The sequence below is a fragment of the Erpetoichthys calabaricus genome, chromosome 5 (assembly GCF_900747795.2).
Source record: "Erpetoichthys calabaricus chromosome 5, fErpCal1.3, whole genome shotgun sequence".
Lineage (NCBI taxonomy): Eukaryota > Metazoa > Chordata > Cladistia > Polypteriformes > Polypteridae > Erpetoichthys > Erpetoichthys calabaricus.
Genome location: NC_041398.2, coordinates 68178543 through 68196430, shown reverse-complemented (window position 1 = coordinate 68196430; position 17888 = coordinate 68178543). Strand labels below are relative to the sequence as shown.

Genomic DNA, 17888 nt, shown 5'->3' with positions numbered 1-17888 from the left:
TACAGTGGTCTGGGTCAAGCCATGATTCATTTATTTTGAGGCAAAGAATGGGTAGTGGTATGATGGAGCCAGGCTTTAGGTGTCCCAGTGGTGACTGGCTGAGTTTTCTACGATGAAAGTCAATTATGGATGGCCATGATTGCCAGTGTGTCTGCCTTGCTAAGAAGACACAATGGTTGAGTAGGGGAGACGAGTGATAGAGAAGCACTGAGGCTCACAGGAGAACAGAAGGAAAGGACCAGATTTTAACTCTTGTTTTTAAGCTTATTTTGGATTATTTATTGACTTTTTTTTTTTTTTTTTTTATCTCCCACTAAAACAACTGGTTTTACCGGATTATTTATTTATAGACTGCATTGCACTATTTACTGAACACTGCCCATTCAGAAATAAAAATACAATAAGCACTTTTGTACCAATTTGTTGTTTGTGTCCTCATTGCACTAGTCTATCTCAGTCTCATGATTACAGTAAAACCTTGGACTGCGAGTAATTTGGTCTGCAAGTGAAGCTAAAATTTTTAATAAATTTTAACTTGATAAACGAGCAAGATCTTGCAATAAGAATAGTCCATATACACTTTGTCTGCTGAGAGTCACGTGATCACAACTGAGCCGATGGTGGTTCTCTCTCTCACTGTGGGATGGTGGGTAATAGTCTCCCATGCTTGGTCTCAGTCGGTGAGCCTCGCTCATATAGTCAACATCCGTATGAGCGTATACTGTTTACTATAGTGTGTGTGTGTGTGTGTGCTGTAACGTGCGAGTCCCTGTCTTTCAGCTTCATGTTTTGGGGTGCATCTCAGTACTTTAGCAACACCAGCTTTACTCAGCTTGAAACAGGAACAGCACGGTTATTTATTGTAGCTGGATCTGCCACTCTCCTATACACGGACACAGCAATCGGGCAGGGTTATGGCCCGGTTAATAGCTAAGTAATACTGTGCCCTGCGCATTTATAATGTTCCTTGTATCACCCATCAACAGCAGGCGCTTATAGCATGTACACATGCACACACACTTAAATACACATAATATGCACAAAACAAATGTCATTAGTATACATACAATTCAGTAACAATTTTTCCTTCTACAGAATCGCAATGCAATTAAATTCTTCAAAAACGGTGCATTAGAAATATCTAATATCTTTCGCAACAAGAACAATGCAGAAATCCGAACAGCAAATTGGTGACTATAATCATCTGAAAGAAAACCACACAAAATATTTTTCTCATTCTTTGAATGTCAGTTTTCGGTTTTGCAAAACACAAACTGGGCATCTTAAGATTAACTGTACTAGACTGGCTATAGTGTAATACATACCTCTTGGTTTTGTAGCCTTTTCATTTTTTTTCTGAGAAATACGCATCCACTGTCCTCTAGCTTTAAGGAAAAGGAAGAATTACATTTGAAATTCACTTATACAGAGTTAATACTAACATGTATACACATTTATATAGACAAGGAAACATTCTTCTAGTACTGCATTTATGAAAATATGTTTTTTCTCAATAACCATCGTAATAACAAAAACAAATAAAATCGAACAAGTTAAAAATTAGCTTTGTTCAAAACAACTAGATGGCACCTTTGATCGAAGGAAACTGAAAAATGGCATTGGCGGAAAGAAAGGCTGAAAATAATAATCCATTCTATAAGCAACTGAGTGTTCAGTAGAAGAATTATGGGATCAAGTGTATTAATAAAGACCGGAGGAGGACAAAACAAACATAACACGAGAAAGAAATTAAACTTGGAACCAATGTTATATTTAAAGAAAACTACAGTCAAAACTGAAACCATTTCAAAAAAAATTTTGTAAACTGAAATAAAATTAACAAAACCGAAATGAAACACAATGAAATTATTAAAGTAGCTGGAAAGACTAACTGAAACAAAATAATTTACTAAAAATAATTTTAGTTTTCGTTTTTTTTCTTGTTGTTAGTGGTTAACCCTTATAACTCTTAACTCTAAAACTGAAAGTCATCCCTCACAAGCTGCCCACACAAATTCATCCATTGAATGGCAGCTGGTGAAGGAGGTGCCTGCTTTTTCTTGACAGTAATTCACTTGCCACTTCACACACAAAATATACGAAGTATAGTAACCATGAAAAAACTGGACCTCGAGATTTTGATGAATCTTGACGTTTTAGACCTCCCAGAGTCCGAAATTATATTGTTTATTGGAAGTGTGTGTGTATTATATTTTTATATATATATATATATATATATATATATATATATATATATATATATATATGGTGGGTTGGCACCCTGCCCGGGATTGGTTCCTGCCTTGTGTTGGCTGGGACTGGCTCCAGCAGACCCCCGTGACCCTGTGTTCGGATTCAGCGGGTTGGAAAATGGATGTATATGTTATATTATATATATATATATATATATATATATATATATATATATATATATATATATATATATATATATATATATATATATATATATATATATACACATACATACAGTGGTGTGAAAAACTATTTGCCCCCTTCCTGATTTCTTATTCTTTTGCATGTTTGTCACACAAAATGTTTCTGATCAAGCACATTTAACCATTAGTCAAATATAACACAAGTAAACACAAAATGCAGTTTGTAAATGGTGGTTATTATTATTTAGGGAGAAAAAAAAATCCAAACCTACATGGCCCTGTGTGAAAAAGTAATTGCCCCCTGAACCTAATAACTGGTTGGGCCACCCTTAGCAGCAATAACTGCAATCAAGCGTTTGCGATAACTTGCAATGAGTCTTTGACAGCGCTCTGGAGGAATTTTGGCCCACTCATCTTTGCAAAATTGTTGTAATTCAGCTTTATTTGAGGGTTTTCTAGCATGAACCGCCTTTTTAAGGTCATGCCATAGCATCTCAATTGGATTCAGGTCAGGACTTTGACTAGGCCACTCCAAAGTCTTCATTTTGTTTTTCTTCAGCCATTCAGAGGTGGATTTGCTGGTGTGTTTTGGGTCATTGTCCTGTTGTAGCACCCAAGATCGCTTCAGCTTGAGTTGACGAACAGATGGCCGGACATTCTCCTTCAGGATTTTTTGGTAGACAGTAGAATTCATGGTTCCATCTATCACAGCAAGCCTTCCAGGTCCTGAAGCAGCAAAACAACCCCAGACCATCACACTACCACCACCATATTTTACTGTTGGTATGATGTTCTTTTTCTGAAATGCTGTGTTCCTTTTACGCCAGATGTAACGGGACATTTGCCTTCCAAAAAGTTCAACTTTTGTCTCATCAGTCCACAAGGTATTTTCCCAAAAGTCTTGGCAATCATTGAGATGTTTCTTAGCAAAATTGAGACGAGCCCTAATGTTCTTTTTGCTTAACAGTGGTTTGCATCTTGGAAATCTGCCATGCAGGCCGTTTTTGCCCAGTCTCTTTCTTATGGTGGAGTCGTGAACACTGACCTTAATTGAGGCAAGTGAGGCCTGCAGTTCTTTAGACGTTGTCCTGGGGTCTTTTGTGACCTCTCGGATGAGTCGTCTCTGCGCTCTTGGGGTAATTTTGGTTGGCCGGCCACTCCTGGGAAGGTTCACCACTGTTCCATGTTTTTGCCATTTGTGGATAATGGCTCTCACTGTGGTTCGCTGGAGTCCCAAAGCTTTAGAAATGGCTTTATAACCTTTACCAGACTGATAGATCTCAATTACTTCTGTTCTCATTTGTTCCTGAATTTCTTTGGATCTTGGCATGATGTCTAGCTTTTGAGGTGCTTTTGGTCTACTTCTCTGTGTCAGGCAGCTCCTATTTAAGTGATTTCTTGATTGAAACAGGTGTGGCAGTAATCAGGCCTGGGGGTGGCTACGGAAATTGAACTCAGGTGTGATACACCACAGTTAGGTTATTTTTTAACAAGGGGGCAATTACTTTTTCACACAGGGCCATGTAGGTTTGGATTTTTTTTCTCCCTAAATAATAAAAACCATCATTTAAAAACTGCATTTTGTGTTTACTTGTGTTATACTTGACTAATGGTTAAATGTGTTTGATGATCAGAAACATTGTGTGTGACAAACATGCAAAAGAATATGAAATCAGGAAGGGGGCAAATAGTTTTTCACACCACTGTATATATATAAATACACAATAACTCAAAAACTAGGTAGATGGATGAAATTTGGCATGTGGTCGTTACACCAAAATTGTTGATCTGTATTAACTTTTAGCCCAAATCCACTTTACCTGAACATATACTCTTTTTATTCATACAGCTGCAGAGTCCAATTTATTCCACTTTACTTTTATAATAATTGTTCAATACATTATTAATTTGACATTGATGGTTCTTTAATGTACATAATATAATCATTGTCTTGCGATTTATTCCTCAAATATCCATCCCCATATCTGAGTACACAAGAAAGTCTAGGGGAGACTACTCCCAATTTCTGAAAATAAACACTAAACGAGACTGACAAGGTATCATACAAGACCAGCATATTGTTGCTGACCAATCATTTTTGCTTTAAAAACGTTGTTTAACAACGAAGCGATACAAACCATGTACAATTCCCGAGTTGGTAATGTCTCTACTGAACTACAGGTAGGTGAGGGAAGAGAGTCTGCTAAGTGATGAATAGCTAAACATACTAATGTGTTTTGATATTTATGCTATATTTATTTATTATCTTTTTTTAGTTATCACTTAATATCAGATATTGTGAAAATAATCCAACAGCAGCATTATGTTTTAAAATATCTGTCCCCATTTTTTCAGTGTTTTTCTCTCTCTCTTTGAAATCATCATACGTATTCTTTTTGTTCTTAACATCAGCCATATCATACTTATTGCATACCAGGGATTTTCCTGCTTTGCATTCAAACCTGCCTGGGTAGGTGCCAGGTTTCCTGTGATCCTGCTCTGGATAAACAGGTTTAGATAATGTATATATTGTTCTTAATCTCAGATGCCGCCTCTGTCATTTTGTGCCTGTTCATACTCTTATTATCTGTTCTTGCTCTGCTCATTATGGGTGTACTGTTCTTATGCATGGGCTATTCAAGTCTCACTGCCCCATAACCTTGACAATACATGCTTGATTTTCTTTGTTTCCCTCAATACAGCTAGGTGGGGTCTGCACACTGATTCAAGTCTAAGACCCCAGTTCTTCCTAAGCCCCTGTGATTTTCATGGTCACACCTGTCAGAATAAAATAGATTGTTTTCTGACTTTTGATATCTTTTTAGGCCTGCAGGTGGCAAAATTCTGTCTACTATATAAATTGTTTTAGCCTGAGATGGAATCAGAGATCAATATGGCTGCGTGATGGCACGGGTTCTGCTCCATGCTCCCATCTTGCTTCTGGGAGCCCTTGAACCCGACACCGTCGGTAATGTCACCGATGAGCTCAGCAGTGAAGCACAACAAATGGAGCAAGGGGATGGTGTAAAAAAAGTGCCAAGTGCTTTTATTAAAACAACAACAAAAACAAAGTGTCCAAATTAAATAAAGTGCAGTGCATCACAGTTTCAATAAATAAATAACCCAGTAAAATTGAAACATGGTAAAAGTGGAGGTTAAAATCCAATTGAAAAACTCTTTAAAAACATGGTATGAAGCAGTCACTTTAAAATGTCCAAAGCTCGGTGCCTTCCTTCTACCTTTACTACCTGGCAGCTCCCCTGCTTCTCCCAACGGACTTCGCAAAAGGAGAGTCGCCTACCTGCAGGTGCAGCTGCATCCCACTCTAGTCCGGTAGCCCTCTGATCCCTGGCTACGTCGGGCTCCAATCCGGACTGAGAGTTGGGTTATTTCCCCAGCGGCCAGGGCGCTCACACTGGGGCCAAACCAGCTCAAAGCCTCCTCGACTGCCGCTGCCTGTCGTCGTTGTCACGGGTCACTCCAGCTCCTTGATCTCTGAGCTGGAGCTACTGCTTCCTTCAGCCCCACCGAGTGTTGGCCAAACACTCTTCGGCAGGGGCTCACCTCCCAGCTGCCTGCATTCTCTCAATCGAGCCTGCTCACTCGCTCTCTTTCCCTCTCGCTCACATAGTCTCTCTCTCTCTCCTCACTGCTTCTTGCTGCCTCCTTCCATGAAAGAAAGAAAGACAGTTTGCTTTTTCTCATTTTTTCATTCTCTCTGCTAGCCGCCTCGCGCTTCTATATATTACGGGGACGTGGATCAGCTGTGGCAATCAGCAGCTCACGAGAACAATTACAGATGCAGATGACTCCTCACCTGTGCACTTAAGTGAGAACTGCCCGCATCACGAATTCCCAGATAACCGCTTGGCCACACACCACCACGCCCCCTCACTAAGCTGTAAGTGCGCCGATTAATCATTTAAAAAAAAAAAAAAAACTGGCCTTTTGACATGAGCTGTAGACCTGCTGTACCACAGGCTGGTAGAAAATAAAGCCCAGTATTTGAGATTTTTGAATGCAATATTGAAGGCATTCATTATAAGCACATTGTCACTGGAGCAGGATATGTTGTGTGCTGTAGACATATTTAAGTAAAAAAAACCCTCACACCTTAAAATTCACCTACATTTCATTACAAATTGGCCATTTCTGGGCAATAAAAGGAAAAGAAAAAATGCCAAAAGCCAGCGCAGATTTGTTCAGCACAAATGACAAATTATTTAAAAAATTATAAAATTGTGTAAAATTGTTCATATTCAGTACCTGGTTTTGATTATGCTTGTTTTTATCAGATAAAAACAAAACCAAATAGTAAACTGTTTCATGAAGTGTAGTGGGCTTCCACTAATATTAAACTCTTATCCAAACCAGTTAAGTGTACAGTTCTGTCTCATTGTGACACAAAAACTAAACTCCATAGTAGCACTTTAACCATAATTACTAAAACTAACATATTAAAATAAAATAGAAATTTCTTTGTACAACAAAAACTAAATTAAATCTAAAAATACACAAAAGAAAACTAAAACTAAACTGAATTTTCAAATAAGGTCAGAAAAAACAAATAAAAACTAATATAATAAGGCAAAACTATAATAACCTTCCTTGGAACAACATCACAATTATAGTGTGCATCAACTATAAAACAGTTTAACAATCAACACTATGAAGCAAAAAATTGAAAAAAAGTTCCAAAACAGGAGAAATACTGGGTGACTACATTGCAGGTACAAAAGTCACAAAAACTGCAGAACTACTTAATGTGTCAAGGAGAATACTTTCACAAAATATAGGCAAACTGCATCAGCAAAGAGAACCACAGGTCTTAGTTACAGCTCAGACAAATACAGTCAGTACATATTAAATTTACTAAATTACATAGACTGTGCTGCCTAATAAATTACTACATATTTGAAACAGCTCCTCACTGGCCTAGTCTGAAACACTATGTTATGAGTTTCAAAAAGCTGAAATGACTTGTACCCAAAACTAAATACATACAACATAAACTAGTATAAAGTAAACAAAATGTGGACCCCTAGCAATGCGGAAAAAAAAAAGTTTGAAGATTCATCTTTTATCCTCTGCGGTGGGTTGGCACCCTGCCCGGGACTGGTTCCAGCCTTGTGCCCTGTGTTGGCTGGGATTGGCTCCAGCAGACCCCCGTGACCCTGTGTTCGGATTCAGCGGGTTGGAAAATGGATGGATGGATGGATCTTTTATCCTGTTTCTCAGATCTGGAAAAACTTGCTTGAAGAAAGCAAAAAAAGTGACTTAACCCCACAATGTCTAATTCCTGGCGTTAAACATTAAATCTTAGTTTGGGTCGGGTAAATTTCTGTGATTAAGGTCTCTGTGTTGGTTAAAAAGCTCCCCAAATGTCAACGTCATTGGAGCTAGTTCTAAGGAAAACTGCAGGAAGTGCTGGATATTATTGGAGTGTGTGCTTGGCTAACAAGCCTTGTAAACACAGCATAGAAGGTGAGGAAGAGTACTTTGAAGCTTTCAGAGGAAGAGGACTATCCCTACAAAAAGGGGGAAGTTTGAGATGAATGCGCAAGCCCAAAAAAATACCTGTAGATTTAAATTTCCAAAACTCATTCCTTAGCCTCAATAGGAAAGCCAAAGTCAGAATAACATAACAGAAATTCCATCCAAAGGCTGCAATGAAGAACAGGAAGGCTTACTAAGAATTCTATCCACATTATTAAAGAGTGCACAAACTGTTTCCCCAAGCTGATTTTGAAGGGGTTACGGGAGTATGTCAATAACATCCCATGTGCTTTGTGGACTTGCTAAAACCGGAATGATTTAATTAAGAGTATGAAGCTCAATAACATCCCTGAATCTGTAGAACACTACCTGCATTAACACATTTTGTATTAACCACTGTACATTTAGTGTAGGTGTGGGGCTCTTTCAAGGGTGCATCTTGCCTGACCACACTAATTATTAAGGACAGGATATCGGTGCATTGCCAAGGCATGCAGCAGCTAGTCTAAGGAGTTAACACAGTTGGTTTATAAATTTTGATCATCTTATTTTTTATTCAGCTAATTTTGGTTTTTAATTTCAGTTTTACAAGAGAATTAACAAGCTTTAGTTTAGCTTTTATTTAGCTTCAATTTTGGCTTTAGCTTTTAATATTGTGATTAAAGCACCGAGTATGGTACATTGACAAAGGCAAGGTAAAATATGTTTAAAGTACATGTCTAACAAAGCATATACTGTAACCGCACACTTTTTTTTTATTTTTTTTTTTTTAATAGCTCCAAAACACAACTTTTACAGAATTATCAGTGAAGTGCATGCTCAAATTTGTCATTGTGCGTGTCTTTGGTGAAAATAGGTTGAGATGGCCAATAGTCATGTACCGACGGGGACTAGGGTGAAAAGGACACAAACAAGGATAGGTGAAATGTGCTCAGAGCATTTTATATTCTAAACAATCCAAAACAAAGTGCAGTGCAGATAAAAGGTCTCTTAATAAATAACCTAGAAAAGCACAGTGCTCAGTGGAGGAAGTTATAATTGCAATAATCCCATAAAATCAAGGGTAAACTTCAAAGTTCGAATCAGTGTTTAAGAATGCTCTTCCAATGCTGCCCTCTCATAACTCGCTCATCCCTCCCTTTTCTCTCCTCTCACCCATCACTCAGGTTTAATCAGCAGAGGTGAGAATCCAACAACGGGAGACTCCAAATTACTATACAGTAATCCCTCACCTTACGTTCCAGAGCCCCCCGTGATAGGTGAAAATCCGCGAAGTAGCGACCTATATTTATTTTATTATTGATACATATTTTAAGGCTTTATAAACCCTTCCCACACTCTTATAAATCTCTCTCACTCTCTTGTTAACCTTTCCCACGCTCTTATAAACACTTCCTATGCTCTTAAACACTTTCTACATTCTTAAACACCACAGACCAACACTGCACACTGCACGCAGCGATCAGACGTCAATGTGTCTGCACTCGCTTTGTGAAGGGGGGCAGCTGAACTCACGCTGAGCAGAAATGGACTTTGTGCTGCTTCTGCCAAAATGCCTGCTTGTAGCTCTGCGCGTTCGGAAGGAGGAGGAGGAGTGTGTGTGTGTGTGGGTGTGTGAGAGCTGAACGCACCTTCGCTCAAACCCCCCCCTCCCCGGAAGCGCAGTACGCTCCTGCAACTTCGCATTGTCAAGGGGGTGGGGAGCTGAATGAACGATAAGGAGAAGTGGACTTTGTGCTGGCTTTGTGCTGCTTGTCGCTCTGCGTATCAATAATTTAAAAGCCTGTACATCACCAATTTTCCTGTCTCACTGTCTTGTCTTGCGTGAAGTTAAAATGTTTTATAATAGTGAGATGTTACTCATATCCTTAGCCCGACATCCACATATCATATGTGTTAACAAAGTGTGTTTTATAAGTTTACATGTGTTTAAAGCATGTGGGATGGGTATTTTAAGGCTTAAACTATAAAAATGTTTATTTATATGGTCTTTCTATATCACGGATTTTCTCCTGTTGCTGATGGGTCTGGAACATAACTTCCGCGATAGGTGGGCAATCACTTGTATTTAAAAACCCGCGAAAAGTGAACCGCGAAGTAGCGAGGGATTACTGTATTGCCACCACCTGTCCATCAGCATTCAATGGAATGTTCTGAGCCTGACTATCTTCCCTTCATCTACCTACTGTTAAGTGTCCACCCCAGGAGTGATTTTCACCAAGCTCCTCAACAGGGCTTCCCCAACCTGTCCACCGTCCTCCATACGCATTGGTTCTCAAATTCCTCTCCCCCCCCCCCGTTCACACTGATCTTACTTCCTCAATTACTTTCCTTCTGTCCTCTTTTCTTCTTTTTCCCTTTTTGCTCCCCTCAAACTCTTCATACTTTTGTCAGTGTGTTAACCCTAATTATATCTGCAAATCACAAATGTGGAAGAGCCAAGATGATCACGCCTGCATGTTTACAAGCAATCACCTCACAGCCCCACAGTGACGCGAACCTGCACACACGGAGTCTGAGAAGCACTATTTATATTTTAAAACTTGCATTGCCACAAACCCCTTAGTTTATTAACATAAGAGCAAGGAAAAGTTGTCCAGAATTACTGTGTGAAGTGGCTACTTTAATTTGAAATTATCCATAATCATCATCAAGAGTCATCTTAAGTGTCTCCCTTGAAGGATTAAGATTTTTATTCACAATACAGACAATTTGCAACCAAAACACAGTACTCACTAGAACACATCAAATTGGACAGGTGAAAATTAAAGCTCTAATTTCAAAGCATATCTCATTTTATATGCCAAGTCACTGAATTGAATAAAATGAAAAAATACATAAAAGACACTAACAAAAAAACATTTAATGTTACATTTAATTATTTATGCTCACTTATCCTTGTTTTATTTACCATCACATTTCAGGATACTTATTTTTTTGTCTAAAACATTCCTCCATATGATGGGGGCTTCTAAGGAAACTGAAGAAACAGCATTGGTTAAGGTTCTTAAATAGTCCTTTTTCAATATCTATACTTAAGGGCAACATTCTATGATCCACTTACCATCATCTACTTCATCCCTTTATGACTGTAATGCTTTCTATATTCAAATACTTGCCACGACAGACTTATCAATTTCCCTTTGACTTGTGGATTCGCTTTAAGATGCAACTCACTAAAAATATTTGATCTCATAATTAATTCCAACCACTGTTGGAATCTGCCAATTTTTGCACTTTTACATGCTGGCTGCTATTTGGATTTAAATGAAGATCAATTAGGCCAATGTCTCAAATGCTCCATAATTAATAGAACCCACAGCCATACATTCTGCCTTGTTTTTCAGAAGTCAAACACTAGAACAATATAAAAGAATACACCAGAAAAGTCATCGATAGTGTGTACCAACCATCTGTGCTGTTTGTCAGTGGAACCTTGGCTATGCACAAGAACCACATTTCACTTATCATATAACCTTCTGTAGCAGTGCTGTCTGGCAACATTTCACAAGAAGAGTACTGATGAGAAAACAAAAAGTGTTGGATATTCCATTAGCTAAACTACAGTTTTCTGTATATTCTTCAAATACCACTACCTCCATATAGGAGCAACTATAAAATGCTTTTGTTGATACACTACTGGAAATTAGAGCATTGGAAGCATTTAGATGAGAACAGGCCATTCAGCCAAAAAAAAAAAAAAAAAAACCCCTAAAATAACACCTTGTTCATTTTTGAAGGTCTCTATAATCCTACTGTCTACCACACTACTTTGTAACTTATTGTGTGTGTCTACGGTTCTCTGTGTGAAGGAAAACTTTGTAAAGTTTGGTTCAAAATTTACCCTTAAGTTTCTAATTGTGCCCTCATGTTCTTGTTGAATTCATTTTAAAGTAACACTCTCGATCCACTGTACTAATTCCTTTCATGATTTTAAACACTTCCAATCATGTCATCCCTTAGAGCCGGTTTATACTTCATGCTCAGAACGTGTACGCACACACATCATGGCTGCCACACGGTCATTTCACACGTCCTCCGAGCATGCCCTCAGAAATTAACGCAATGCATGCGTGAGTTGCAGTACCAGCAAAAAGTTGGGAGGCGCAGTGCGATCAAGTTGGAATGTGATGTCAGTCTTTGTTTACTACCTACATGTGTCAGAAAGCCGCTATGCGGATCCTACAGGATCTATGTGCATGCTTCGATGTTTGATGAATGGTTCAATTAGGTGAACCAAAATTATGACAAACAAATGCATTCATGGTGCTTTTATATTCAAGCGTCACATATTCCCCAAGGTAATGACACAATACATTTTTAGAAGTCTCACATACAATCTTCTGTGTTGTCTTTTTTTTTCCCCCCCCAAACCTTCACAACCGCATCAAAATGTTATGGCATCGTATTTGAGCCACAGAGAAAAACAATTAAGGACACACTGAAAAGGTCTATTTTGGCTTTAATCTCGAAATGTCCATTTTTTATCATTAAAGTAGACCATCGTAAACATCTTAAAACCGACCCAGTTAATTGCTATGTGCTTCTGGGGCTTCCTCCTGAACTAAAAACAGCGGCAAGCAGCAATAGATAGCCACACAAAACATTAAATGTTTGATATTCCTGCTCCTTAGATTTATACTTGATATCACTTTCATGATGAAATGCATTAAAGTACAGTGGTGTGAAAAACTATTTGCCCCCTTCCTGATTTCTTATTCTTTTGCATGTTTGTCACACAAAATGTTTCTGATCATCAAACACATTTAACCATTAGTCAAATATAACACAAGTAAACACAAAATGCAGTTTGTAAATGGTGGTTTTTATTATTTAGGGAGAAAAAAAAATCCAAACCTACATGGCCCTGTGTGAAAAAGTAATTGTCCCCTGAACCTAATAACTGGTTGGGCCACCCTTAGCAGCAATAACTGCAATCAAGCGTTTGCGATAACTTGCAATGAGTCTTTTACAGCGCTCTGGAGGAATTTTGGCCCACTCATCTTTGCAAAATTGTTGTAATTCAGCTTTATTTGAGGGTTTTCTAGCATGAACCGCCTTTTTAAGGTCATGCCATAGCATCTCAATTGGATTCAGGTCAGGACTTTGACTAGGCCACTCCAAAGTCTTCATTTTGTTTTTCTTCAGCCATTCAGAGGTGGATTTGCTGGTGTGTTTTGGGTCATTGTCCTGTTGCAGCACCCAAGATCGCTTCAGCTTGAGTTGACGAACAGATGGCCGGACATTCTCCTTCAGGATTTTTTGGTAGACAGTAGAATTCATGGTTCCATCTATCACAGCAAGCCTTCCAGGTCCTGAAGCAGCAAAACAACCCCAGACCATCACACTACCACCACCATATTTTACTGTTGGTATGATGTTCTTTTTCTGAAATGCTGTGTTCCTTTTACGCCAGATGTAACGGGACATTTGCCTTCCAAAAAGTTCAACTTTTGTCTCATCAGTCCACAAGGTATTTTCCCAAAAGTCTTGGCAATCATTGAGATGTTTCTTAGCAAAATTGAGACGAGCCCTAATGTTCTTTTTGCTTAACAGTGGTTTGAGTCTTGGAAATCTGCCATGCAGGCCGTTTTTGCCCAGTCTCTTTCTTATGGTGGAGTCGTGAACACTGACCTTAATTGAGGCAAGTGAGGCCTGCAGTTCTTTAGACGTTGTCCTGGGGTCTTTTGTGACCTCTCGGATGAGTCGTCTCTGCGCTCTTGGGGTAATTTTGGTCGGCCGGCCACTCCTGGGAAGGTTCACCACTGTTCCATGTTTTTGCCATTTGTGGATAATGGCTCTCACTGTGGTTCGCTGGAGTCCCAAAGCTTTAGAAATGGCTTTATAACCTTTACCAGACTGATAGATCTCAATTACTTCTGTTCTCATTTGTTCCTGAATTTCTTTGGATCTTGGCATGATGTCTAGCTTTTGAGGTGCTTTTGGTCTACTTCTCTGTGTCAGGCAGCTCCTATTTAAGTGATTTCTTGATTGAAACAGGTGTGGCAGTAATCAGGCCTGGGGGTGGCTACGGAAATTGAACTCAGGTGTGATACACCACAGTTAGGTTATTTTTTAACAAGGGGGCAATTACTTTTTCACACAGGGCCATGTAGGTTTGGATTTTTTTTCTCCCTAAATCTATCTATCTATCTATCTATCTAAAAACCATCATTTAAAAACTGCATTTTGTGTTTACTTGTGTTATACTTGACTAATGGTTAAATGTGTTTGATGATCAGAAACATTTTGTGTGACAAACATGCAAAAGAATAAGAAATCAGGAAGGGGGCAAATAGTTTTTCAAACCACTGTATGTACGTTACATTTTAGAAATATATCAACTTCATTTAAATAAAAAAATACTGTTAATAATTGCACATGTGGGGGTGGCACGGTGGCAGAGCTGTAGAGCTGCTGCCTCACAGGAAGTCATGTCTCTGGTGTTCCCCACCTGGAGTTTGCATGTTTTCCTGATGGGTTTCCATAGTGTGCTCCGGTTTCAATCCAAAGACACGAAGGTTTGGGGATTTGGTGATGCTGAAATAATGGTAGTGTATGTGTATGCTTGTGTTCACCTGTTCCGTTTCTGTCTCATACCCGATGCTTGCTGGAATGGGTGCAACCCTAGATTGATGGATGTAAACATCTTTTTCAGATATATTGTGGCAAGGTGTGCTTGGAATTTAATGGATGTTTCAGGTAATTCATATCACAGCGAAGCCTTTTTCTCATAGTGATATCACGCACTGCCACCTGGTGAAATCAGATTTACGTAAAGTATGCGTGCAAGTATAAACAGAACAATGCTTGCGTAGCAGTAGCATCTGCTGGAGCATGCGTCTAGTGAAGTATAAACCTGGCCTAAATCTCCTTTTGCTTAAACAGAAAAGGTCTAGCTCTTTAAAATCTTCTCATATAACTCACTGGCAATCCTGGAATCATCCTAGTCACTCTTCTCTGGACTTTTTCTAGGAGTAATGTCTTTTTTGTAGTCTGGAGACCAAAACTATATACTGTATAGTACTCCAAATGAGGCCTAACCAGTGTATTTTAAAAGTTTAAGCACAACCACTTTGGATTTGTAATCTACACATCTTGTTATACAAGCAAACACCTTAGCTTTCTTGGGCGATGTTAACATTACCATGCTGAAGTGACTCAACCCAGACATTCTGCTTTACTGTTACAAAAATCTGATGTTTTCAGGGTTTTGTGAAACACAGAATTCCTATCTTTTCAAATCAGATTCAAGTTGCTTTCATATACTGTATGATCCTAGATTGAATATGTATCAGATTTGTAGCCATGTGACATGAATGTGAATGGCCAGATTGGAAATAACTTTTTTTTTTTTAACCTATAAACATTGGCTAATTTCTGTTGTCAGCCGCCAGCACCAGCAATGCTGCAAAACCATCATGGAGGAGAGCTACAGCTGTGACCAACACTGTGTCCCAACATAGCTTGCTCGTGTATCTTATATCCACGCATCTCTTGGTGCAGCAGTGCCAGCAATTGCTGTGAAAACAGCAAAAGCTGGCAGTCTGGATTGTTTTGCTATATCAACCTAAACACATACAGCTGACAAACTGACGTCCTCCAGAGCAAAATCATACACTAGCTACTACCATGTTCATTTTGTCACTTTTAATACCATGAGTCTTCTTTCAAATATGACGTTTTTGTTGTTTGTGCACAAGTCATCTGTGTTACCAATGTATCCATGTGGGCATGTATACTATTTTGAAGAACACTTCACTTGTACTTCTGAATGTGAACCATCAAAATAGGCACATCCATTATGAGCAAAAATATCAGAATTTAGCACGAGGCTTGTAATATGAATGTACCCTTAATGACTTTTAAACATTGCCTGGGAGTTGAGTGTTAAGTCCAATACAATTCCTAAGTATTACTCATAAGTAACTCTTATTGTGCATTCAAATCAAATTTGTATTTTTTGTAATAATTAAAATTAAATATAAGTAAATGTACTCTGCCACAAATCTCCCCAAATTTGTATGCTGTATAAATCCAAATGTAATTATTCAATAGATTCTTGATTATTTGGCTATCCATCTAGCATTATATCATCTGTAGACATAACCAGCTTATTATTTATATTCCAATCCATATCATTTATATTTTAAAAAAGTAGCTACCCTACAACTGACCTCTGAGGTGCACCGCTCTTAACTTCAGCCAATTCTGACAGGTTTCCTAGTACCATAACTCTCCACTTCCAGTGTTTTAACCAATTCTGCACCCATCTACACAATACACCCTGAACTCCCACTTTTTTTAGTTTGACGTCCAATCTCTCATGGGGAACCTTATCAAAAGCTTTTTGAAAAACAATCATATCATTTGCACCACTCTGGTTGTTACCCTTTTGTTGCTTCATCATAGAATTCCAGGATGTTAATAAAACACAACCTACCTCATCTGAACACCGTTTTCTTGCCATGTGTTGCTCAATCTTATCCATAAGAACTTCTTCCATTAAAATTTACCTGTGATGCGCGTTAAGCTTACTGGCCAATAGTTACCTGGATCTTCCCATAAAGCACTATTGCTTATAACAAGATAATTGCCATTTTCCTGCCCTCCTTCCTAAAAATATTAATATATGGTTATACATGTATTCACTAAATATCTGATTATGGAGATTTGTTCGATTTCAGCCTATTTAATCTGAGTAGTACTTCTACCCCTACAACTTCCAATCAGTCCTTTGTAGTCCTTATATGTGAAGTCTTCAAATAAATAATGCAAGTTTACAGCATTTGCTATTTCAGTGTCTGAATATTTTAATTCCCCTTTACTACGCCTGATATACTTGACCTATAGTAATCCTTGAATATTCTAATATACTCAAAGAAACTCTTTGCATCATCTTTTGCCATACTGCCTTTAGTTTCTCTAATATCCTCCTTAATGGTTGCACTCATCTGCCTTTTATTTTGCATTGGAGATATTAGTCTTGTATGCCTCATACAGCTGTTTTTTCTATCTCCTTACTTACCCACTGCAGAGTGGGTTTTAAATTTCCTACTAATTTCTAATGTTGGGATGTACCCGACCTGCATTATATGTAAAACATTTTTAAACCTGTTCAATTTCTCCTCAACTGTTTCTATATTTACAAGCTTACCACAGTTTATCCCTTTTAGACTTTATCACATCTATTTAAAATAGGCCATACCAAAGTTAATCTTAACAATTTTAATCTTTGCATCCACTCTCTACCAAAACACTGAGAGCTGCCTTACATTATGATCACTTGACCCTAGCAGTTCAATCACCTCTACATCCTGAATTCTATCCTTATTATTACAAAATACTACATCTAGACAGACTTCCTCACACACTAGTGTTTTAATATACTGTGTTAAACACATTTCTTGATAACTACTGTTAATGCTAGGTTATAGAAATTCAATATCACTAATTAGGAGTTTTGCCAGTGGGGTTCAGAGTGCAGAAAGGACTAATACTGTACATAATTTCTTTAACATGGTATTAGAACCATTTCTTACTCCTGCATAAAATGTTTAAAAAAAAAAAAAGAAAAAAAAAAAAAAAGAATGCAAACTTTGCCACTTCTTGGCTCATTTTTTTTGCTGCAATACTTTTAGCATTTATGCACTGTTTTCCAGATTATCCATTGTGTCAAAAATGCATATTTCTTAAAATATTTTCATTGCTTTCACCTTTACTGACATACATATTTGTGAAATACTTGTCTGATATTTTTACATTCTCACCTTTTTCTGTGGCGGCAGTTACCTGCCCAGTTTTTTTGCTGGTGATCCTTGATGTCTTTTTATTCTTCTGGCTCATCTGGACTCCAAATAATTCTGCACTTGCAATAGCCTACAAATACGAAAAAGCAATATATCGATTCATCAATATGACAAGGGCTATGAAGAAAAAAAAGTTAAAAAGACTTTTACAAACTGCACTGAAAGACACCCCTTTTTGAATAAAATG

At 38.1% G+C, this 17888-nt stretch overlaps 1 protein-coding gene across 3 annotated transcripts in view; it reads right to left on the bottom strand.

The window, feature by feature from the left end:
* nsd2 (nuclear receptor binding SET domain protein 2) overlaps positions 1 to 17888 on the bottom strand; it is a 144457-nt gene that overhangs the window by 65857 nt on the left and 60712 nt on the right. For all 3 annotated transcript variants that reach the window (XR_003716225.2, XM_028801627.2, XM_028801626.2), the window contains exons 6-7: positions 17663 to 17771; positions 1326 to 1385 (exon numbers count right to left, since the gene is read on the bottom strand). Coding sequence is in view for 2 of the 3 variants with exons in the window: in XM_028801627.2 (XP_028657460.2) it covers positions 1326 to 1385; positions 17663 to 17771 (169 nt within the window). In the remaining variant the exon portion in view is untranslated. The remainder of the gene's footprint in view (positions 1 to 1325; positions 1386 to 17662; positions 17772 to 17888) is intronic.